Source organism: Lactuca serriola, chromosome 5 (genome assembly GCF_051521515.1).
Source record: "Lactuca serriola cultivar US96UC23 chromosome 5, Lser_US96UC23_V15, whole genome shotgun sequence".
NCBI classification, from domain to species: domain Eukaryota; kingdom Viridiplantae; phylum Streptophyta; class Magnoliopsida; order Asterales; family Asteraceae; genus Lactuca; species Lactuca serriola.
Genome location: NC_136412.1, coordinates 310,814,448 through 310,839,993, shown reverse-complemented (window position 1 = coordinate 310,839,993; position 25,546 = coordinate 310,814,448). Strand labels below are relative to the sequence as shown.

General features: G+C 37.0%; 3 protein-coding genes and 1 non-coding gene across 4 annotated transcripts; 2 read left to right on the top strand and 2 right to left on the bottom strand.

Annotated features, from left to right (window-relative positions):
* Positions 1–1,536: 1,536 nt before the first annotated feature.
* LOC145056329 (U2 spliceosomal RNA) lies at positions 1,537–1,733 on the top strand. Its single transcript, XR_013685810.1, has one exon. It is a non-coding gene; the product is annotated as a U2 spliceosomal RNA (small nuclear RNA).
* A 320-nt stretch (positions 1,734–2,053) lies between these two features.
* On the bottom strand, positions 2,054–4,014 carry LOC145054916 (Cysteine proteinases superfamily protein). The gene is made up of 8 exons (XM_079003183.1): positions 3,863–4,014; positions 3,620–3,776; positions 3,134–3,218; positions 2,953–3,016; positions 2,721–2,826; positions 2,543–2,597; positions 2,405–2,458; positions 2,054–2,296 (listed from the first exon to the last, which is right to left on the bottom strand). The coding sequence occupies exons 1-8, from the start codon at positions 3,882–3,884 to the stop codon at positions 2,153–2,155; spliced, it is 687 nt and encodes a 228-aa protein (XP_078859309.1). The 5' UTR covers positions 3,885–4,014; the 3' UTR covers positions 2,054–2,152.
* A 2,521-nt stretch (positions 4,015–6,535) lies between these two features.
* On the top strand, positions 6,536–7,451 carry DET2 (3-oxo-5-alpha-steroid 4-dehydrogenase family protein). Its single transcript, XM_079003182.1, has one exon. The coding sequence runs from the start codon at positions 6,639–6,641 to the stop codon at positions 7,401–7,403; it is 765 nt and encodes a 254-aa protein (XP_078859308.1). The 5' UTR covers positions 6,536–6,638; the 3' UTR covers positions 7,404–7,451.
* A 152-nt stretch (positions 7,452–7,603) lies between these two features.
* Positions 7,604–10,037, bottom strand: LOC145054914 (RING/U-box superfamily protein). Its single transcript, XM_079003181.1, has 4 exons — positions 9,908–10,037; positions 8,790–9,108; positions 8,575–8,633; positions 7,604–8,487 (listed from the first exon to the last, which is right to left on the bottom strand). Exons 2-4 carry the CDS (start codon positions 9,045–9,047, stop codon positions 7,701–7,703), a joined length of 1,104 nt encoding a protein of 367 aa, XP_078859307.1. The 5' UTR covers positions 9,048–9,108; positions 9,908–10,037; the 3' UTR covers positions 7,604–7,700.
* Between the last annotated feature and the right edge of the window lie 15,509 nt (positions 10,038–25,546).

The following is a 25,546-nucleotide window of genomic DNA, read 5'->3' as shown; positions in this document are numbered from 1 at the left end:
CTCTCTCTCTTAATTAAGCTAGAGTTGATTGTTAGTATTTAGTAAATTAATATTAGGTATGAAAGAATATGTTGGGGCTAGCCCACTTGGCTAACAAGGAGGTCTTGGGTTCAATCCAAGCATATACTAACTCGATGCTCTAAAATATATTAGATATGAATGAGTAGGAGTCATAAGTTGTCGGTTATTGAAGTTAAGAATGAGCCGTTGCTTTGAAAGGGTATAACGATTCGTTTTTGTTGTATACTAGTTGAGACCTATTTATTACATGTGTTAATTTAAAAAAATATATATATGGATGTCAAAATATTTGAAACTTTGAATTTATAAGAAAATAAAAAAATAATGATTTATTATAATGAAAATGTTTTTTATCTTTTAAATTTAAATAAATAATTTAAATAAAGAAAATAAACTAATTAATGAGCTTTACTTTTGGAAATTTTGAAAATTAGAATGTAAGTTTATTAGTGAAATTAATATCTATTTATTACTACATTTATTGCAATTATTATATTAAAATATTATATGAAATTTAATAAAATAAAAAAATTAATAAAATGACATGTTTGAAAAAATAATAATTCAAAAGAACCACAAAATGACATTTGTTAAATTGAATGAGAGTGTGACAAACATGTTGAATTATTAAAAGAAGACTTATGTTATTATGTAATCTCTCCTTCTGTCTTGTCTTTTTTTTTGTCTAAACATGTTTTCTCCAACATCTCCTTCTCCATGTCAATTGTGTGTTCAAGACCCACCCATAATGGATATGATAGTGTGAAAATTAGATACGTTGGTTCTCCGAATTTGTTCTCCTATGTGAGCATATATATGAGGCTTAGCATTTTGGTAATATGTATTGTGTGAATGGAGATCCATTTACTGACAGAAGATTGATGTTGTTCTCTTTAGGGCTTGATTGAGTGTCACGTAGTTTCTTTTCTTGATCAATCCTCTCAGTTTCTGATTGTCTCATGATTGATATATATTTTCTTTCTTTGCTTCAAGTGGCTGTATGCATTTTCAATTCTATCTTATCTTACCCAACAAACCAAATCATGATTCAACGTACTTTTTTTAATGGGTGTCACATGTGTTAGATATGATTATAAAAACACATATTATGAATGGGTTTGAAGATGTTGGACATATTTTTATTAGTTTGTACATTAATTATTTTTCGTTTGTTACTTTACTTATTTGATTGAAACTGATAGGTACATTAGTGGAAGCTGTGATTTGTAATTGTCAACATGAAGTTGTTTTCTTTGTTGACGTCGAGTGAATTTAAACTGCAAAAGAAAAATAAGAAAAGTAATGCTATTATCGATAAACACATATTTATGCACTCAAACTTTTATTTGAATATAAAAAGTAAAGAAGTAAAAGAATGATGTTGTTTGTTATGATTTATGAATGAAGTTTGAAGGCAGTGAAAGCGTTTGCACTTTGCATCCCACATCGGAAGGGTGAAGGAAGCAGCGAGGAGAAAGCTATGTATAAAAGGAGAAGCCAAGGAGGGGAATAAGCATACCTTTCTCGGCCTTTTGGCTAAGATCAAGTGTAGTATCTGTTCTTATCAGTTTAATATCTGATATGTGGGCCATCGGCCCACTCGATATTAATCTTATTTTTTATGGGGGAAGGCCCGTTACAGTAGCTTGCTGCTGGGGTTCTTCACGAGTCGCCTTGGTCTTACACTAATGCCGATGCCTGGCTCACCCCTCCAACACCTAGTTTAATAATTTACACTTGTCTATATATACGTAGATGTCTAGTAACTCCTTCAGTTACTAATTTACATATGATTTCATACTAAAACATTTTCATGGGACTTATTTTTCAAGCGTTATGGGACTAAAAACCCAAGACAATCTTTGCGAAACTTAATACTACATGGCTACTTTTTGCTAGTGATTAATCATTAGCACTCTACACAGAGACTTTAGTTGAAGAGAGAAGTAACTAACCAATACTTGTTATTCATCACATGAAAACAACAGAGTCAAATAATGAAACTTGTGATAGTACTTTATGCTAAATCAAATGTAAAAAATCCCCTTTCTTAACCACAAAGCATAACGACAGTAAGTTGTTATACACCTTGTAAATAATAAAACTTTCAAATAATATAATACAAAGTTATTTATACAAGGAGATCATAATGATTTCTTCCACTGTACAAAAGCTTCACAGCTTTCTTGCCTTTTTCTTTTCTCGAGCCCTTCCCAAAGTCGGCTCCATACTCAGCTATCGGTATAAAACCAGATCCATAGCCCCCTCTTGAATGCTGCAAATAAAACAAAATAAAAAGTTCATTTATTATTTTTTAAGAAAATTATATATAAATAAAAGGTTTATTTATTGCTTTGGTATCATTTCTATACCCTACTAATACCTCATGTTCAGGTATATAGACCACAATAGGTTGGCGACATAACTTGGAAAGCACCTATAAAATAAAAACCACATTAATTAATAAGATAAATTGTAATTATTAATTATATTTTTCCATCTTTTTTGTTATGATACTAACCAGTAATTCCGACTCCCCTCCCCAAAAATCTGGTCGTCCAATGCGTTGACAGTAACTATAAAACATAAATTAAATTAAATTATTAGCAAATTACATAACTTGAATTTAGTTATTAAAAATAAAAATAAAAAACTAATCAGAATCACCCTATGTCTAGTAAAAGGTTGAAATCTCTAACCGTTTTAAGGGTTCTTCAACAGTAATGGCAATCAATGCTTCTTCATACTTATGTCTTTCTTTCTCATTATCACATAACACCTCTTTTATTGCCATGCGTAGCTCATCTGCAGCATTTGCACATAACAAAAACATTTTAGCAAAAAAGTGTATGATTTAACAGGTTTATAATATGTTAACATCTTCATGATCAAACACAAAACAAAAGATGATGCATGAAAACACAAAAGAACCTGCATTTTCTCTTTCTTCACGAAGGCTAAGATTAACACTCTTGTTCATAGCCATTCCTTTCACCTACAAGACATTGATCTAGTAAACTATACATACAGATACAACACTTGTGTTGCTCTTTTCTTGTTTGTTTTCTCAACATTTTATAAAAAAATAATCATTAGGGTATAGAAATGATACCAAAGCACGAAACATACAACGTCCATCACCAGTAACTTTGTGCACCCTAAAGCTCTCCACTTTGCTCAATGCTGGTGAAACTTCCCTAATTTTAAAAGGAACAAGAGATTGGATTCAATATAAATGGCAATTAGAATATCTTAAGAGTCTAACTTAGAAGAGGGGGGAGGTCACATCAGAGGTTATCCATTGGTCATTGCTATAATGAGAAGATTTTCTATGTATAATGCCTTAGAAAGAAATATTTTGATTTGAAAGTACTGTGTTGTAACTTGTAATAAGGAAAATGAAAGCGCAATGCAACTATAAATGAATTTTGAGAGCACATTGCTATTTCTTGCATTTAGCCCTAATATATAAGGCAGATTGGATCCCTGAATCGGGTTGTAAATTGTAATTGCCCTAATTTCATAAAGCTGAATAGTCTGAGAATAAACAGCGAAAACGATTGACAGCTTTAATTGCTCAAAGTACAAATACACTTACATTTTTTGTCCAATTCGCGCGAAGAATCGATGGGTGTGGTCAGTTATGAAAACAGATCGTATGGGATTTCGATAAACGTTGGTAGAAATTGAAGTGACTGGAGACGAGACGAGTTCGAACTCCGCCACACCATTTCTCAGTTCTTCAAGGATAATTCCTGCCATGAAAAGAAACATAGATTATCAATTAATGGAGCATGTTTCTAGCTGTTGAGAATTGAGATGAAGAAGATTGCGAAGTTACCGTTAGAGGGTTTCGCCGCCATGATTTGTTGTTCCTTCGGGGGGGACTTGGAAGTTGGAACAGGTGCCGGATAAGGAGATTCACCAACTACTTAACGACGTCGTTATACCGCTAGAGGGTTCGCCGCCATGATTTTCTTGATAACCAAAAGTTATGGGCTAAAATATTGTTTCAGCTTTTATTTCACATGTTTTTAAAGTTTTATAGTAAAAAATGCTTATAAAAGTATTTAGAAGTTAAAAATGATTTTTATCTTATTGAATTATCAATGTGGGAAAATGAGACTTAAAAAAAATATTTAGATTAGCTTTTTAGTCACAAAATCAATAAGCTAAAAAGTATTTAGCCAACTTATTGATTTTTGTTTGTTTTTATATTCTAATAAGCAATAAGTCATTCTAAAAAGCATAAATCGTAACTTCTTCAAAACTCATTTTCAAAAATTAAACCAAAAGTTATTTTGAAAGTTTTTATTAAGTATTCAAACACTTTTTTTTAACTTATTGATATTTACTTTTCAAAAAGTCAATAAATTAAAAAAGAGTTTTTAGATGAAATCTCAACAATCCTCGTAACATTTTAGTTTTTTATTTCATATAACATTTTAAAACTATTGTATTCTCCTATCATTTTTAAAGCAAATTTCTTTGAATCAGTAATGAATTCACAAAATAATAATTTATATTGGAAGGGCGTGTAAGAACGTTAATTGTGGTTGAGAGTATTTGCTAGATCTGAATAACTGAACCTTGAAATTGCATCTGAGTATATAACCTATTATAGGTTGATTGATTGGGTTGCAAGAGAATTACATGTAGCAGATAGTACACTTGTCTGTCTAAATGACACGATGATGTAAAGAAATTCTAGATATTGTTCGTTGTGTGTCACTGCAAAAAGTTATAATGTGTGTTTTAGATGGTGGTGCATATCGTTCTCATGAAAAGGGTTGTATGGAAATCAATCAAAAGTAGAAAAGAAATTCGTGGAAAGGGATCAAAAGCTAGAAGCAATCAAGTATGTGAATCAAAGTCTGTGATATGATGATTCCTCTCTTCCTTTCTAATAGGTTCATTAGTAGAAAGGTAAGCATGTTCATCATGAGGAACATACATATGGTATCCATGCATCTAGGACAAGTGATTGATTGTTATTTTATTTATTTATTTATTTTTTGCTTCATGATTATAAACCAACTCTATACGATTACAATTATAAAGTTCATATCAATATACCTAACGATAAGATCATAAGAAAAATGGGGATTATTAAGAGGATGAAGATAATGGAGTTAATGATTATGACTAAAAAATAAAAGAGATAATGTTTATGGAACCACAAATAATTAAGTTTTATGTAGAAAAGACCAATTATTTTGGATTTTTTTGTTGATAAAGTCCTAATATTTTTTGAACAAAAAACTCAAAACTATTTAATTTTATATGATAATCTATTATTTCCTATTAAAATAAAAATAATTCTTTTAGTTAATATGGGCAAAATATTAAATAATCGAGACTTTTCAGCTAAAAAATTAGGTCTTCAAAATAATAAGATTTTAAAACTCTAAATGATTTGATATGTCTTTCGTGTTACTAATCAATAACTCATTATCAACCCCGGACTATATCATTGTGCTACTATTTTGCATGTGTAATTGTTCAAATACAAAGAGGATTTGAAGCTAACTTTGAGGTTGAACTGCGTTGAAAAGAAATTTCAATATAAGATGAAAAATCATCTACCTCTTTCTTATTTGTGAATCATAGACCTCAAGTATTCAAACTTCCATTTGAATATAAAACTTGTTCCTTGATGCAGATTACATATCCTCATTGTGTTCTCTATTAAAATTACACAAAAGATATTCCGTCTAAACTCATTAAACGGTATCCCTTTTCATTCCAAAGATGTCTTCAAAAATATCTAACCTCACATTGAACTCCATTCTTGGAGTTAAAATATAATAACTAAGTAGATAATTTAAATTTTATTTAAATTCAATAACTTAGTAGCTAATTTAAATTTTATCTTAATAATCACTTTTCTTATTCTTAATTGCTTACATGATTATCTGAATTAGTAAAAAACAAAGTCGATTAGTATAGTCTCAAGTAGTTATACAGGATTAAATACAAGAATGATAACATGTTTCATATTTTCATTTCTATTATAATATTATATTAAAAAAACTATTCAATTTTAAAAATGGCATACAACGTATTTATCATTGCTATAAACTGATAGAGTTTCAACATATAATGATATAATCCTTTAATTAACATAATCTAGTTTTGATTGTATATCAGTTTTAGTTTTTTAACACAAATATAAACTAGCTTTGATTATATCGTCAATTTTGGATTATATAACCTTACAAGAAAATTAAATTACGTATGAGTTTGTATATTTTTAATATAATATTTCCATTTTAAGTTATCAATTCATGGAAACAAAATTAAAATTGTCATTATCTATTATATTCTGTTTTTTTTTTTTTTTCTTTCGGAAAAAGGTTATATTCTGATTTCAAACCTATAAATCATCTATTGCTGTTAAACGACTTCTATAATGATATTAATTTTTTTTACTAAATTACTAAATAAAAAAATAGCACCATTGTTATACGAAAAAAATACCTTAACCAAATACTAATAAGGATATATTAGTTTTCACATCGGTGTCCACCATTTTTAAAGGAAGTTTGCTTTTCGGAATCGGAGGTGATGCATTTAACCCCAATTTCTTAGGGATCACAGTCAACCCTTCTGCAGAGATGCCTTCCGATCAAGCTTTCTTCCATTACTCCGTTATCTCCTACTTCCTCATCGCACCACCCACCTTCATCTCCTGCCAGTTCACGACCGCCCCTTACGGCAAGCACCACCGGAAGGGATGGGGTCCCACCATCTCCCCACCATTAGCCTGGTTCCTCATGGAAAGCCCCACCCTATGGTTCACACTCCTCTTCTTCCCACTGGGCCAACACCGTTCTGATCCAAAATCCATCATCCTCATTTCACCTTTCATCTTCCACTACTTCCACCGCACCATCATCTACCCTCTCCGCCTCCGCCGCAAACTCTCAAATGGGTATCCGATCAGTGTCGCTCTCATGGCCTTCACGTTCAACCTCTTTAATTCTTACTTGCAGACCAGATGGGTGTCCGAATACGCCGATTACATAAACGATGGGTGGTTCTGGTGGCGGTTTTGCGTTGGATTGGCGGTTTTCTTGGGTGGTATGGCGGTGAATGTGAAGTCAGATATGGAATTGATGAAATTGAAGAGTGCCGGCGGTGGGTATAAGATTCCGAGAGGCGGTTTCTTTGAACTTGTGAGCTGCCCAAATTACTCCGGTGAGATTGTGGAGTGGTTGGGTTGGGGATTGATGACCGGGTCATGGGTCGGGTTAGGGTTTTTCGTATACACGTGTGCCAACTTGGTGCCGAGGGCACGTGCGAATCACAAGTGGTATATGGAGAAATTTGGTGAAGATTATCCCAAAGGGAGGAAGGCTGTAATCCCATTTGTGTATTGAGTTGTTGAATTATCTTGTTCATTAATGTGAAACTTCTTTTTCTAGTTATATTCTTGTTGATACATGTTTTTTTGTGTGATTACATCTTGTGTATATGCTCACTTGAGGATTAAACAGATGATATCAGACTCGAAATTGTTGTTATGAAATCCTTGTAAAAACGTTCATTTTGAAGCTAAAAACACCTAAACAACGGTGAGTCGGTTAAGCCAAAGATTAAAAAAATCAGTTTAAAGTTTAAACAAGATATAAACCAAAAGTAGCAAACAAGAAGATATATGATTTGTAAATTCTAAACTAATCTTGACCTCCATTAAAAGCATCACGCTTCTCTTGTTGCCACCCATACCCCTGACCCTGTCCATGTTGTTGCCCCATATCACCACCACCACCACCACCACCACCAAAGTAACCACCACCCACAAACGGCGGCGGTGGTGGCGGCAATATCCCCCTTCCATCCCTCAAATCATTACCTACACCAACACCATTCCCCCCTTGTAATAAACCTCCCTGAAAAAAACCAACTCCTCCACCACCACCACCTTGATTCATCATCATAGAAGGATCAAACGGTGCCCCATTCCAAGGACCCGTTTCCGGAGGGCCCACATACATCGGTTGACCAAACGAAGCAGGCCCACCTCCCATTACATTGACCGGGACCACAAAATTAGGAGGCATACTCATACTCATCCCCATACTCATATTCATATTCATAGGGTATTCATAAGATGGTCCATCGAACCCGTGGGGTCTGTTGTCCATTGGTGGTTGTGGGTTGGGTTTAGGGTTCATTAGTGGTCGAACCGGAACCATGGGTGGTGGTTGGAGCCCGTCTTGGACCGGTCTTGGGGTCGGGGCTTGAACCGTTGAGTCGGAAGTGGTTGGTTTTCGGAGTGGTTCGGACTCGTTGTTGACTTCTTTTTGAGTATTTGAGTTGATGAGATCGGAATGGATCGCGTATACGTGAGCCTCGAAATCGGTTTTTTTAAGAAAGGATTTTAGACAATGTGGAGCTGCACATATCAAGATTCCTTCCATCATTTTAATTGTTTGGATCTTCTGTATACGTTCATCACACCTATTATCACCCAAAAAGATCTCATTAGTGATTACTGATTTAGTGGTTGTCTATTTTTTTTTCTTCTTATTAAGACATTCTACTTACAGATAACATATAGAGTCACTCCTAGCACAATCCAGACAGAATGCATGCTCACAAGGAATCTGCAACAACCACAAACCTGTTAAAGAATGGTCTATATACTCTATTCCATTCCATCAGGTGATTCCAATGGAATGAACGATTCCATCATTGAAAATACTGAAAGGAAAGGAGAAGGTGGAGAAAGTGGTTGTGGAATATAACATGTAACAACATACCAAGCGTCCATAAATGGCAATGGGGAAATCGCATTGAACACAAAAATGGACACGTTCACCGAGGTGGCGGCGGGACCTACGCCCAACCGTCTTCACAAGAGTAACACCGCTAGCAGAACCGAGGCTCTTGGCCACCGGAAGCTCAGCAAGAACAAGGTGGTCAGGGCATGCAACTGTCACTGTCTCCCCTGATGGAAGCTTTGCTCCTCCACCACTTTCTGAAGTTGCAGCTTTGTTGCTTAGTCTGATTTGAAGCATCTTTATGTGCCTTCAAAAGTCTTTAACAAATAGAAATGATGACAAAAAGATGTTTTTTCAACTGCAGGATGAAAGATTTAAGAAAACTGAGCAAGGGTGATTACAAGTATGACTAGAAATTAAACTGAGCGAAAAATTATTCATCCTTTTCAAAATGAAATTGTTCATTCAAAGAAAGGTTAAATGCTTGTTTATGCAATGATGTTTCAGTTTTTTCCCATAAGACAAAATATACAACCATGTTTCAATCACTAATCCATTAAACATGTTGCAGTTAAGATGTTGCAAATTTTGTCCTAGAATGAGATGCGCTTGCATTTTCATCTTAAAAACCACTTTCTTGAATGAAAAAGCTTTTAATCCTTCTAAGAACCAAGATATGTAAACTCTTATATTAAAGTCTAAAGTAACTAGCTAGAAGATGAAAGAAAGTTCTCTACGTTAATTCAAAAGAATAAGTTCTTTGACTCTAAGAAAATCAACAAGGGTATTCGTTTTCCCCACATTTACAGTTGTAGATTTTGAATTTTTTGGGGCAATCAGGTACACCAAACTTCATAACTAATGCTGCAAACTAAAATTTATTGGAGATAAATTAGAAACAGAACCCGCATTGATTCAGCATAAGAAGTGATATGCTTGGACATCAAAAAGTTCAAAGTGAAACTCGTTTAACAAAGAAAACTTATGCAATCACACAGTTTAAGTGAGAGCAAATTAGCAAAACCTAACCTAATACAAAGATCACAAAATTCAGAATGGTGAAACTAACGAAATCGCAAACCCTAATTAGATTGATATGAAGTTGTGTTCAAACTGTCCGTGTCAGTGGGTTAATGAAAGAGCCAACGAAGACTTACCGGCAACGTCCACAGACCGGATGAGATGAAAACAGAGACGGTGAATTTCGCCACTCGGAGACGACGGACGAGAGGTTTGGGGATCTTTTCGGTGCTTATATACCACATCCGTCCACTCGTTCGATCATACTTAAACATCTCGAAAAAAAAAAAAAAATAATAATAAATAAAATAGACAATGCCAAATACACATTTCACTCGACTGTTATATAAAATGCCTATTTTCCCTTAATAATTTATTTTTTACTTTTTATTATTAATTTATCATTTTTTAGAAAAAATATCACCAACCACACGTCCACACCCTAACCCACCGCTCATTCTTCTCATTCTCTTTCCTCTTTTCTTTCTGCCCTAGAAACCAAGTCACCGAAATCTTGCAAAACGCCAGACAAGAAGATCGAGAAACTACAGGTCATCATAGAATAAAGATGATTTGAATAGAATGAAGACCACCGCTTTATTTCAGATTGTCTTCTCTCCTCCTTGTTCGCCACTTGTGTACCACCATAACATATCAACATAAAAAGACTTCTTGATGTTGAAATCCACTACTCCAGTCGTTTTCTTCTCCCCTTCGAAAACTACAACTCCGACCGATTTCTTGAATTTGGAGTCCGGTGGAAGAAATTGTTTGCATATCTTGACCCCAATATATACAAATGCAAGAACGTTGTTTGTAGATGTTATTCCATAAATCGTCTCAAAGGTTTCGGTTCATCGGGGTGACATATCTATAACATCCTAATGTTAAGGTACTACTAATCTTGTCGCTTAAATTGAATTATATTGCATTTTGGTCCCTAGATTTAAGAAAGAGTGCAAAAGTGGCCCATAGTGGCATTTTGGTAAATTGGGACTTTGAGGAGTACGTTGTGCGTACATGTATACGCTAAGCGTACTAGGGTGCGCCTTAGTATGTTGGGCGTACACCTCGTACGCAGGGCATACGTGGAAATCATGCAACCCTAATTTTTAGGGTATTGGTTCATATATAAGCATCACTAAGGCCCCATATCTTCTTCTTACCCAGCCCCCTTCTATGACATCGACCCCCCAAGCAACCCTAAGAGAAAGAGAGCAATTTTTGAGCCTTTAAGGGAATTTTGAAGTGGTTTTGAAGAAAGAAGAAGGTGGTGAGAAGATCTTGGAGTTGAGAGCACTTTGGATCTGGGATTTTTACCTTGTTTGCAACCTCTTGAAGGTATAAAGCTTGCAACTTTACCCCTCCATCATGTAGATCTAGATTCTTACTATTTTAAGTCACTTTTTGGTCCCAAGAAGGTGATTCTTGAGCATGGCTTGTTCTTGACCCATTAAGCTGTCCTTTCAGACCTTAGGAAGGGTCTTGAAGCATAAAAATGGGGTCTTAATGGTTGGTTTTGCTCCATGCACTCTTTAGAGTGTCTTAATGTATTAATATGATGAGTTAAGCTCTTAATGGACATGCAAAGTCATAAAGTTGGAAACTTTATGACTCATGAGGATGATTTAGCCTTAGATCTGAAAGTTGGACGTAAGAGCTTAAGGCATTAAGCTCTTAATAAGCGTTTGGGAAAACTGGGCGTACGCCCTGCGTAATCTGAGTACGCAGTGCGTATGTGGTCAACCACCCCGATGGTGGTCAATGCTCGCGTACGCCCAACGTACCTTAGGAGTACACCCCCGTACACTCATTGTGTCGACTCGGCTGGGTTGACTCAGTTCACTTGACTAGTTTGACTTTGACTTTGACCAAGTTTGAATTAAGGGTATTTTGGATTGTGATTGAGAATTGGTCATACAGTTGGATAAGTGACGATTAGAGCTGAGATTCAGAGTCGAGACCTCATCAGCTAATGTTCAGACTGTGAGGTGAGTTTTCCTCACTGTACTTATGGGTCTAAGGCACCAAGGTCGGCCCATTGGATTAGATATCCTGTTATGTGATAATATGTTATCTTATTGTAGTGATCTGTTAGATCTTTATCCTGGTTTATAGGATGACACTATGCTTAGTGATTTGTAGATCTACCTGATTGTCTATTGATTGAATATATGTTTATCTGCTATATCTCCACATATTTTGGTTGGTGGTTGAGGCTTTACTGCTATGTGCGTGGGCCAATAGACCCGGGGCATTCCAACCCGATTGTTGATTGGGCCCGAGGATGACTGGACCTGTTGTATATTGGCATTCCAACCTGATGGTTGACTGAGCCTAGGGTATTCCAACCCGATGGTTGACTGGACCCATTATATATTGGCATTCCACCTACGGTATTCCATCCCGAGGATGCATGGACCTTGAGGGTGACTGGGCCTGGGGTATTCCAACCCGATGGTTGATTAGAACTGACATGTTGTTGTATATGTAATCTGCTTGTGTGTTGGTACTTTGGGAGAACTGACTAAGCTTTGGCTTACGGTTTTTATTTATCGTTTCAGGTACTTCCAATGATCGCGGGAAGGAGAAGGTGTGACCTTACACGTAACATCCATAAAATTTCAGTAAAATTTAAACCTTTTTCAAACACCCAAAAGCCATTAGTCATTACAAAATTTTTTCAAAATAGTTTCATATCAGAGTATCCCAGAAACCATAAGTCCAAAACGCAAGGATGGGTACGGTCAGGCCTTCGCCTTGCCAAAACATCTGAAGCACCTGAAACAAATATAAATAACATCATGTAATGGGTCCACAAATTTACAGATTAGATTACCCCTGAGCCCACAACATGATTCTGGCTTGCCTATCGGACCCACAACTCATGTCTGGCTTGCGCCCTCAGTCCTTGGACTAGAATATAAATGACTAGCCCTCAGTACGCGTATGGCGTGCTCTCCTTGGCCCTCAGCTCGCATCTGGAATGCTCCAATACCCTCAAGTCCTCAATACGAGTCTGGTATACCACTCGATCCTCAGCTCGTATCTGGAATGCTAATGTGCCCTCAGTATGATTCTGACATGTCCTCCCGAGCCCTCAACTTATATCTGGAATACTCCATGGTTTGTTGGCTACATCACAAAGCAGTACAACCTCAACCCAACCCACACAATATATGAAACATATAGCAGATAATATCCTATGCAGATAATCAAACATTACCACAGACAGTCCCACATGTATACCAAACTAACATATTGACAACTAGCATACTCATGCATATCTATTCAGTACTCGACATATCAACAATATCAGGATATCAACCAAAGGGTCGACATTGGTGCTTTCGACCCCTTAGTATAGTGAGGAAAACTCATCTCGCACTGCCGAACACACAGACGATCCCTGGCTGCTGACTGCCAGATCCCGAACCACCAACATTAAGACAACGTCCCAAAAAAGCTGGTGCCATGAATAATCTCTAACTGAATATCCGCTATCACACACGTGCTAACAGATTCCAAAATGACAATCCATCAATGTCTAGTCGCTGTCTCATACGATGAGTTCAAATCAGGGTAAAAGACCTTTTTACCCTTCCTCAAGCTTGGCCCAAAACCAAGGCCCAACTAGATGACAAAAGGGTACAATATCAAAATAAACTCCGTAAGTCCAATTATGGCCTAATTTTCCAAATTGGGCCTAGTGGCCTTCACTCAAGAAGATCCAGCAAGCTAAATGCCCAAACCATGAAATCCCAGATGGTCCATTACAACCTAAAGCAAACCAAACCCAAAACTTGATCCAAAGGCCCAAACCACTTCAAGCCCACTCTTGGCCCAATTTTCCAAATTGGGCCCAACTCCTTATTGGGCCTTATCTAAAGGTCCAACCCTCTACTTAGTCCAAAACACACTTATCCAGTTAGTCCATTAGGGCCCCAAGTATCAAGGCCCAACAGATGGCCCAATATTCGAAGCCTAAGTCCGAAATCCAAACAGTTGACGTACGCGGGGCGTACTCCTTCGGTATGTTGGGTGTACTTCGCCTCACATTGACAAGAAATCGGGGTGTTTGACTTCGAACGCGGCGCGTACAAAACTTACGCGGGGCGTACCCTCGTAGAGGCTAAAATCATGATAAGTGCTTAATGGCTTAAGCACTTAAGCCCAAACTTTAGATCCACTACTCAAATGTGCTCTAGAACCATAAAGTCTCAGACTTTACGACTTTGGTCGACAAAAAGAGATTAATACATGGTCTTAATCCATTAAGACCTCCTACAAAGAACTAGGGACCAAACTAGCTCAATAGAACTCATTTTAATGCCTTAAGACCCATCCTAGGGTCTGAAAGGACAACTTAACTCGACCAAAACAAAGCATGCACAAAATGACACTCTTTGGGACAAGAAGGATACCAAAAACACCACAAGTGAGATCCAACCAATCTAAGCACAAATGGTAGGAACTTTATACCTTTTGAAGCTTCCCCAGAAGATAAAAAACCCCAGATCTACAAGCTTGATACATTCCTTGACTCCTTTAATGCGCTAACTTCTTCTTCAACACCCAAGAGGCACACTTTTAGCTCTCACACACAAAAGAGAGGCTAGGGTTTGGGGAAAACAACTCAAAACTATGGAGGCTGGAAGGATAGAGGGTAAGTGAGCTCATAAGGACACTTATATACCACCCAAACCCTAAATATTAGGGTTTCATCCTGGTACTCGTACACCCAACGTGCAACTCAAGTTTCCAAAATCACAATTTTACTACTTCAATCCAAACCAAGGGCCAAACATGACATAATTCAAAGTCCAAGGAGTGAACTTGAAGTTATTTGAAAGATGGGGTGTTACAGTACACATCCTCTGTTTTATGTACTTTTGATCTATAGGATACTATGATATGGAACAATACTTTGAAAACAATGATTTGGGGTTGTTTTAAAAAGTTCAAATTTGTTGTGATTTTTTATGGATGTTACAAGTTGGTATCAGAGCCTTGGTTTGAGTGCATTGGATGAACACTCATGTGAATCCACTCTCAAACTAAGGAAAAGGTTTTAAAATGATTTTCAAAGTTTTTTTCAAAATTATCAAAAGAGGATGCGATGTGTACGACCAGCCGGAGCTAGTAAGTATACCCCAAGTTACCACATAGTTATCTATTATTATGTTTATGGTAGAACAACATGTTAGTTGTAGGATAGGGATTTTCAAGAATTGCATGATATAATTTCCTGATATATGATGCCTTATTTCCTATAGAGTTCTCTTGCTTATTATTATAGGACTCTTTCGGGTGTGAATTAACTACTAATTGAATACATTAAGTCACATGCTGTATAGGTTAAATAATTTTAGATTGAAGGATTTGATCCTACTGCGCAGCTCCTATCTGAGTCCAACTATTGTAGGGTTAAATATTTTAATCTAATATTATTTAAGTTATGTTGCATGTGATTGTATTCATACAATAGTTAACTGGCACCAATGAGGGTCGTTTGGCAGTTGATGGCAGGGTGAGATATGGAACCTAGGATAGCCTAGGTAGTATGTAGTGCTCATGTTGTGATTTTTAGCAAGTGTTGGGAGTACCATTATGATTGGGTATGGATGTAGCTGGCTAGTTTTGGAATGATTAGTCACTCTCGAGGGAGTGAGGATAGGGTGTATGCATATCCTAGTTGTTGAAATGGCTTTGGGTTGTTGTGATGATCCTTGAAACAAATACGGGTAGGTGTGGAAGTTAGTATGGGCCCGTACTACTGAAATCACATGACCCGTATGCGTAGCAAGGAAGTCACAAACCCTGAGGGGTAGTCTCGTCATGTGGTTGTAGCAATATGTGTGGTGACATTTATGATGCTTTTGATTCATTTTCAGTATGGAGTTTGCAAGGGGATCTGGTTCGGGATCTGGAGCTGATGGCTAGGATAGGCCGGGGTTGACTGTTGATCAGATTCGGGAAATGATCACCATTGAGGTTTCATAAATATTACAGGAAGAATTGTCTGGTATCATGGGTTGAATCACTGGCAGGCTAATTGCCAAGTTTGAGGAACGAACTGCAGCTTCGTAGACTGTGAGAGGTGCTACTGAGCTGACTACTAGGGGAGATATTGATGAGGAGACACGACTCGGAAAGAGGATGAGGGCTCAATCAACGAAATACGACGGATCCGAGACTGCTAACTTGGGTACTGGAAGCCAATGGAGCTATGATATCTGCGGGAAGTGTGGATTTCCGATAGGCCCTGAGCAGCAATCAACATTTGAGATTCTTCGGCGGAGGTTATGTGAGGCCACGATATTGACCCTTCCGGAGGGAGTCGACGATTTCTTGGTATTCTGTGATGGATCTATCATCGATTTGGGGGGGGGGGTTCCTTATGCAGAGAGGACGAGTGATTTTTTATGCTTCGCGGCAGCTGAAATCGCATGAGACGAGATATCCTACTCATGACTTAAAGTTGGGGGCGGTGGTGTTTGCCCTCAAGGTTTGGAGACATTATCTTTATGGGGTCCGTTGTATTGTTTACATGGATCACAAGATTTTGATACATCTTATGGATCAGACAAAACCTGAACATGAGGCAGCGCAGGTGGCTTGACGTGGTCAAGGATTATGACTGCGAGATCCTTTACCAACCGGGTAAATCGAATTTGGTAGCGGGTGCATTAAGCCGCAAGTCGGATGGGTCTTCAGTTGGGGAAATGTGTATGAGGATATCCGTTGATTCTCCGCTTTTGGTTTTGATCAGGGAGGCTCAGGCACAGGGAGTTCGGAAGGAGAACTGGAAACAGGAGAGGATCAGGGGCATGATTGTCACCGAACTATCTAGAATAGTATGTGGTTGTCATCAATACTCTGCTAGATGACTAGTCTCAGTAGTACAATAGTACAATGTTGGGCATGATTGTGACAATTCCAAAAATTGTCACCAATCGTCAATTGTGTGACAACCTGAAATTTCTATCTTGTGCAGTCAAGAACTTCCTTAAAAGTCAAGCTTTCTTCTGCTAACTTTTAGCACGTTTGGAGTCTGTTTGATCATTTTGAGCTTTAATACATCAAAGGAATAAGTGAATGAGAGTATCAGTTGAACTGGTAACCTGTCAATTAAGCAAGCCTTAAGCCCTAAAGAGAGGAGTTTATGACCAAAACCTTTGATTTTACGGCCGTAAACTCAAGGTGGTCATAAACCCCTTGGTATATATACAACCCTTAGTCATTTTTCCTCATTTCTACCATTCCAAGCCCAAGAAATCAGATTTCTCTCTCAAGGATCTTGAAACTTTTGCTTCCAATATTCCATTCATGTAAGTAAATCACTTCATCTAAGTGTTATACCTCACTTCTTCTTGATTCACTCATGATTTCATCCATGAAATCCTTTCATTTCTTTAGATCTTCAAGTGTTCTTCATTTCACCAAGAACACCAAGAACACACACTAGTAAACACTCTTACAAGCTTCTCTATTGTAAGTACTCTTACCCTAGCTTGTTATATGTCTAAAGCACATAGTTTACACCTTGAAAACACCAAGAAAACTCAAGAACACATGGGTTTACGGCCAAGGCAATCTCCTTGGGTCGTAAACACCATAAAGTGATGCATATGTGCCACTATTCCTTCCTACTGCTTGAATATTGGTCTAGAACCCTTCCTACATGAGCTAAGGACCTTAAACAACAAATTGGTAGAAGTTACCATGGTTTTACGGCCGTAAACCTATAAGATCCGCAAACCCTAGGCCGTAAACTCATGGAGAGTTGGTCCTTGGGCCATAAACTCAATAACAAAGCCATACAACCCTTAGATGCAACCCTATGATCTTATAACACTTGAATCAAAGTGTTTTCCATGTTCTAGGGTGTCCTTACTTGCTTAATTAGTGTTATAAACACTAATTAGATACATATATGTGTCTTTAGATAAATAGGATCGAAGTGTGTGTTCAAGTCTTCACTTGACACCTAGCACCTTATCCAACACTTTCATCCAATCTACTCATTACAGGTGAGTTCATACCCCTTAATCTACCTTTTAAATGATTTTAAATGCTTTTATGGGGGGGGGGGCGGGGAATACAAGTTGCAACATTATAGTTATTATATCAATCACATGTGATTAATAACTATCAAACAAATGGATTTACTATACTTTTAACTGTTTTTATCAAACCAATGACTTCAAGCTGCTTATCAAACTCTTTTACTTGTTAAACTCTTTACCAAAATCTCTTTTATATTGTCAAAACCATGTCTAATTCATATATAGTTATATAAGTAAGGTTTGAAGGACTTAGGACTGATAACTCACTTTATTTTCCTGTTCCTCGTTTGGTTGTGGACTTAGAGTACCCGGTTGTTTGTCCGAGTGTCGTTTGATCCTTAGTTATATATCATGTATATATGTATAAGACATAAAAGCTTTTATCTCAGTTCAGTACATTCATTCATACAAACAATTCTTCTAGTAAGCTAATACTAGGTATAATTTAGGGTTATACTATTCATCACTTCTAGTTCATCGAAGCATACAAAGAGTCAGTTCATTCATGAGTCAATACTTACTATTATGAGAAACTATACAACTATACTATTATGAGAAATTAAGATAATACTATAACGAGAAACAAAACATACAATACTCTAGTACATACAATTCATACACACTATATACTATACAAAAGAGCATACTATGTTGAGAATCAGAGAGAACACACACCACACTAATACATACAATACATACTAAGATGCTATAGCATTGAACAACTTCAAGATCTAATTATACCAATGAATCACTAACTCATTGTTCTAAACAAAAGGTGATAGTTAAATTGGGTATACATGATCATATAACTTTAAAGTGGATGTACACGATGCAACCACCGGTTTGCCAAGTCGCGTTTGGTTCCTGGAATCTTTTTACAGGGAGAGCGTTTAGTACGGGAACTAGCTATCACATTATACCTTAAACAATCAATTTAAGTCATTAAGTACAATAGTGGTTACTGTAATACAGTACTACAATACTTTGATATTTTCCCCATTGCATTCATTTTGTGATCTTCTCACATAATCGGTAATGTATAAACTATATTTTGTTAGTGATAGTCATGCTTGGGAAAAATACACACTTTTACAATGAAAACATACATCACAGTTGATGCCTTGGTAGAAGGCTACTTTTAGTAGAAAATATAGGATTTTCTAGGAGTTACAAATATTTACAAACATTCATATACTTTTGCTACGAACATTTACAAACTCATACTTCAAACGTTGTTACAAACTTTTTGATACAAATAACGACAATAAAATGCTTATGAACTCACCAGCTTTAATGCTGATAAACTCTTTCAAAATAACTTGTATTCTCAGGTCATCAGTAGACAGGTACCGATGCCAGGTTTTGAGAAGATGGAGCTCGTTCAAGACTCATCTCTTATTTTGATTTACATTTTTGAATGTCTTATAAACTTCAAAGAACACACTTGTATCAAATTATATTATTAATGCAATGGATGATGTTGTTGCTTGCTTACTACTATGCTTTGTTGTGATACTGTACATGACGTCCTCCACCCCCGAACGTTTCCGTCGTTCCAGTTTTGGGGTGTGACAGATTGGTATCAGAGCATCGTTTATAGTGAATCAAGTATATCAACCCATAAAAGATATACGAACTATAAACACAACAAGATTAAAATAATCTGATCAAGAGTTTATACTTTTAAATACTAAAATATTAAACCAAGTATACATACCTGCATTCATACTAAAATCAGTGTCACTAAGACAGAACAAAAGTATTACGATTGTTGAACATCACAAGTAAACTCGGGGATGTATGGTCAGTTCTGGGAGTAACATAGCCTGATCAACTATGTTGGTCCGAGAAGTGATTAGCATATGCCCGAGAATGGTTGTGATGTGGCAACAAGTCTAAAACTTACCAACAATACTACAATGAAAACATTAGAACATAAACCTAAAATAGTATAGGAGTATTTTGTGTTACCATAATTACTTATCTGAGAACTAAAGGCCTCCATTATTAGGTCATTAGTTTCTAAGTGGATACACTAAGGTTATATGTAACTAGGATGTAATAGACTTAGAATATGTGAATCTTTGCCTTACTCCCCGTTCCTTGTGGATTTGGAGTTAGGGTCACTTATTCGAAGGTCTATCCTGTTTTGATTACATATAACTAGTATACACTATACAAGTATTGAAGTAACTGATAAAGATCATCTTATAATTATCTAGTTAGTACGACTATTAATTATTTCTTTATCCCTATTCTCGCGTAGATAACATGGCTGGATTCCATCTCCACGGCGACTCGTACTTCCCTAACCAAGGCAATGTTGGATGGATTGAGGAAGAGCCAGAAGATGATCATCCAATCCCTTTGGATGATCACCATGCTGAAGGCTTTGATGATGGTTCTGACTCCGAGCCAGAAGTGGAGAACCTACCCCCAGTGGCTCCTGTCCCAAATGCTAACCCTTGTCCGGCTTTTCAAGGGCCGACGCCTCCATGGGTGGAATGCTTGGAAACATGGAGCCTAGAGCAGAATCAGCCCATGCCATACAATGGAGACCGAAGCCTTTATGACCTGAGCGAAGGAGGCTCAGCAGAAAGATTCTTGCCAATCCTGGTCCGTAAAGTTACCCGAAACGAAATTTAGGGCAAGATAGCTTTCCATCGAATCACGGAAGTTAATGCCAATGCAAGAATGCATACCATCCGCACCATTAATCTGGAAGATGCTAGTGAAAGATCTAGGAGAGACCATGAGGCCCTGCAGCAAGAGCTAGTTGAAACTAGAGTTGAATTCATAAAGCTCCGAGTAAGCCAAAGGGTGTACGAAAGGCACCTGCTTGATATGGAGTGCCAGTTGGCTGAACTAAGGGTTCACTCGAGGGATAACCGTCACCAGTAGGAGATATTCTACCTTTCTTTCCTTGGTTTAAGGAATAGTCTTCCTATCTATGCTCCAAGTAGCACTTTCTATGTAAATATCCCTGTACTGTAAGTACTTTTTAGTTAGGCCTTTATGCTGTCAAAACCTTTTCTTCTTCGGATATGATGTAAGACCTACTTCAAGGTCAATTTTCCCGTACTTATTACATCTTAAATATCAATGATATTGGCAGTCGACTAATTCTTGTGACAATCCTTGTTCAAATACTTTCATTCTACTATCAATAGAATTCTATCTAAAGCTTATTTTCGCCAAATTATTGAGTTGTGGTAATTTAGATCAAGGATCACTTCCAATTCTTGGCGAAGGTTGGATCATGTTATCCACCAACCAATGACAGTCTAGTTCGAAATACCAATCATCTTGTGACCATTATATGAACTTACTTCCACTCCTTACCAGCACTGCATCATAGGGATGTAGGTCCAACCATTGAGAATAGTTTAACAGAGTGGAAAATTTACATTTACGTAAACGAGTAGAATACATCTAGTTCCGACCATAATCACTCACGAACTCCTTTTCTTTCGTATATCAGAATCATGTCGTCATCCAGAAATAGTCAGCCGAACGACGAAAACCGGATCCTTCACATAGACGCCGCCACTTTCCAAGCCGCGGTAACTGCTGCTGTGGCAGCTGTCTTTGCACACTTCAAAGCTGGTAACGCAATCGAGGCTGTAAAAGGTGTTGCCAGTTCAAATTGTTGTAGCAATCCGGGAAATCAACAAATGATAACTGTTACAAGCACCCAAAGTCACAAAACTAAGTATAATAAACGAAAGCATCAAGCTCAGAAGGAGCTCAAGCGATCTCGAAGACTTGCCGTGCAACAACAACAAGCGACGACCCCTGCCACTTCGGTACCGATCAAACCATACGATGGAACACTCCCAAAGTGTGACAAGTGTACTTTTCATCATCACGGAGTTTTCCGTGATTTGCAATGCAGCAATTGCAACCGACTGGGACACACTACTCGTGTCTATAGAGCGCTGGCATGAACCATCTTCCAAGCCACTAACCTCGGGGTTAACCCGGTTTGCTATGGTTGTGGTGAAACCAGACACTATAAAAGGAATTGTCCGAAAGGGAGGAACAACGAAAGCACCCGTGCCGACATAACTTCGACCCGACACATCACTTCCACCACCGATGCTAGTACAAGCCAGATATGTCATTTATGCGGTGAGATAGGAAATCTCAAGGAGGATTGTCCAATAACAAAGAACTCTGGTGCAGACGGGAAGATACTAAGGATCACTGCCGCAGAAGAGACTACTCCGGACCCACGTTGAAATACTAGGGCGTATCGTTATAGTAGACTTATGAACTGTTAAAAACTAGTGCAACTCGAGTCTTATCTTTTTGCGAGGTCCCGTCAGTTAAGGGACTCTCGTGCTACGTATACTTGCTTTTTGTAGTATACCTTGTTCGCAGCAGTAGTCTTGTAGATAAAACTAAAGTACTGAAACTTTGTCAAAGTTACACCACTATGTTTTTGTAACACCTTTATAATCTAGTCTAACGCCTTTTGTTCCAAGTAGTCCGATATTATCATGTAACTTGAGTCAATTCGATCCTCACAATACCAGCCTCGTGCGGAAATCCTTTTTCTTCGTAATCGCCTTTCTAGCAAAGCCGTCATTCCAGAACTCCGAGATACTCATGCGTAGAGTATCTTATGGTTCGTATCCTTCCCGAAGAAACCTCCCCGGAATACCACTCGTACAATACGTCAAGTTCAATTCGGAGACTCATGCGGTTAATCTGTCGCTAAGGAATGTATACTCAAGGGTGGTATTTAATCAAGGTTCTACAGGCTTAGAATTGATGATTCCGCTTTAACTTCTTTTCCTTGTTTGGATGTGAGCTTAGAGAAGAATCATTTATTCAACTGTCGTTTCAGTCTTAATTATGTACGACTCGTATACGCGAAGCTGTGATTGATGAACCAAATATGACTTCTGATAGATGAACTTCAGGACGGAGACTGCCCAAGGCTACGAGTGATCATGCTGCCATGCGAATAAACTTAGAATCCAAGCAATTTCCTTTTCCGCCGATCGGGACAAGAGATACAGATAGAACAGAAGTACCTATCATTTTCCTTACTTCATGTGTAATCGTACATTCTTTTGGATCTTCCCGAAATCTATCCAGAAGGACTCCCAGGATTACCTCCACCCTCGAACGTTTCCGCCGTTTCGGTTTTGGGTGTGACAAATTGCTAAATAAAGAACGACAATTATAATAGATTTAATACGTAATAATTATCAATCTATGATAAAATACAAGATTTCATATTAAGATAGATAAGAAAAATCATTCAAATTGTCTGTAATCTATAAAAATGAGTGCATGAAAAGTTATGTTATTTTGAAGATATAATAACATATTCTGAAAGTACACGCCTTTCCGATCCCGAAAATATAAATTTCGTAAAAATCCAACTCCGTATGAATTAGATATGATTTTTATAAAATTTAAAAATCAACCGCGCACAAAAAGCTGCAACGTAAAAAGCTACGAAGAGAACAGTTAACTTTTAGCCTTAAGTCACCGAAAGGAGAATCGTAGTACTTTTCGATATAAGAATTTTGAGACAAATAATGCCAAAACGGAGTCCGTACGAGAGATATATATTTTTTGCAAGATCATTTAAGTGTATAAAAATAAGGGCTAAATATAAATCAAAATTAGCCATTACAAACTAAAAGAAAGTTGTAGTACTCGTCGATAGTTACACGCATATATAAAGAACGTTGAAAATGAAGCTCGTATGAGGAAGATATGCAATTTACAAAAATCAGCATTTCCGGCACACACGCCTTCTAGAATGGGGTGGGGGTACGTGGACCAGGGAAAAAAGGATACGTGTCGCACAACCGCTGAAGCCATTCCAGAAGGGCGCCTATTCTTTTCTCGCCTATAAAAGCCTGCTCAACCTCCCTTCATTTTCACACCAAGATCGACAATTCTGCTGACCTTCTTCCACTCTTATTTCTTAAGAAAAAATATTTTTCTTTCAAAATATTATTTTAGTTTAATATTTTCCCTCGAGCCCGAGCAGTCCTGAGCCCCTGACTACTTCTCGGCAAAGAAGAAAATATTGATAAAAACACGCTACAATGATGAGTTCACGACCCCACTTTTACAATAATACTACACTACTGATTTTATAATTATTACTAATTGTATGATATTAGTGATATAATTATGCCTAGAAACGTTAGGATGATATTATGTCCGGTACATACCCTGCCAAACTTTTAAAGATAATATTATGTAATACATGTGAAAATTGTCACCGACGTTAACCGCTAAAAGTGAGAAACATCAATAGATTTAATACATACTATATATCAATCTATGATAAAAATACAAGAGTTTGTATTAAATTAGATAAGAAAAATAAACATTCGTTATCCGTAAAAATTAGTGCGCAAAAAGCTATGTTATCTATAACATATCCTGAAAGTACATGTCATCCCGATCCCAAAAAACTAAATTTCGTAGAAATTGAAATCCATATGAATTAGTTATGATTTTTATAAAATATAACAGTCAGTAGCACACAAAATGTTACAACGTCAAAAAGTTACAAAGTGAATGGTTGACTTTTAGCTAAAGTCACTAAAAGGAAAATCGTATTACTCATCGAGATAAGAATTTTGAGAAAAAGAATGCCAAAGGACTCCGTATGAGAGAGATATGATTTTCACAAAATCATTAAATCGTATAAAAATAAGGGATAAAAATAAAGTCAAAATTTGCCAATGCAGCCTAAAGGAAAGTCGTAGTACTCATTGATAGCTAAACGTGAATATAAAGAACGTCGAAAATAGAGTTCGTATGAGGAAGTTACGGATTTTACAAAAATCTACGTTTTCAAGTGTGCACGCGGACCAACATGAAGTTGCCACGTGTCACACGGCGGTTGGAGCCACGTCAACAGTGAACGCCGCACACTATTTGGCAAGGGCGCATCCCATAATGTTTTGCCTATAAAAGGGCTGAAAACCCCTCTCACTTCCCACACCAAAAATATGTTTCTTTCTCTCCCTTTTCTTCGAAAAACCCTCCTAAAAACTTACGAAATTCTTTGGCTATACATTTTAATCATTATTTAGTCTTTTCCCTCGAGCCTGGTCAATCCTGAGCCCTTGAAGCCACCAGTCACGGTCGTAGGGTCTAGTAAGCAAGCTACGAGGGTGAGTTTCATGACCCTTTTTATCAAAATTAGGGGGAGAATACATGTTAATTTTGTTACAAATCGCTATATATCATTATTATCGTCGGGTTATAAATATTATTATTTTTATACAATATATTTTATTGCTACTCTGCCTAAATAAGATAATAGATATTATACTCTATCATTACTTTGCAAAATTCTTAGGATATAATATTATGTCTGGTAGATACTCTGCCCATTTTCATAGATAATATTATACCTAGTCGTTATACTGACTAAAATCTAGGGAAACTTAGTACCTAGCCGTTATTTTGGCCAAATTTATCAGATATCATTAAACTTAGTCATTACTCTGCCAAATTCTCATAAATAATATTTACACTACGCCATCATTATGCTCGATTCAAATGGATAATAGTAGTATATTATGTCGTTGCTACACTTGATTCAAACGGATAATATTAGTATATTATACCGTCGATACACTCTATAGCACACAAGTTGTCGGGTATGGATCCAACCTATTATCTTTTTTAATTAAGACCAAAAGGGGGAAAGGGGATCGT

Excerpts from the sequence above, each read along its gene's own strand:
- LOC145054916 (XM_079003183.1), bottom strand. The coding sequence starts at position 3,884 with ATGGCGGCGAAACCCTCTAACG. Across the intron at positions 2,827-2,952 it reads TGAAGAAAGAGAAAATGCAG|ATGAGCTACGCATGGCAATA; the intron begins GTTCTTTTGTGT and ends CAAATGCTGCAG. Across the intron at positions 2,598-2,720 it reads GTTGAAGAACCCTTAAAACG|TTACTGTCAACGCATTGGAC; the intron begins GTTAGAGATTTC and ends TATGTTTTATAG.
- DET2 (XM_079003182.1), top strand. The coding sequence starts at position 6,639 with ATGCCTTCCGATCAAGCTTTCTTCCATTACTCCGTTATCTCCTACTTC.
- LOC145054914 (XM_079003181.1), bottom strand. The coding sequence starts at position 9,047 with ATGCTTCAAATCAGACTAAGCAACAAAGCTGCAACTTCAGAAAGTGGT. Across the intron at positions 8,634-8,789 it reads TTGCCATTTATGGACGCTTG|ATTCCTTGTGAGCATGCATT; the intron begins GTATGTTGTTAC and ends TGGTTGTTGCAG. Across the intron at positions 8,488-8,574 it reads AGTGACTCTATATGTTATCT|GTGTGATGAACGTATACAGA; the intron begins GTAAGTAGAATG and ends GGGTGATAATAG.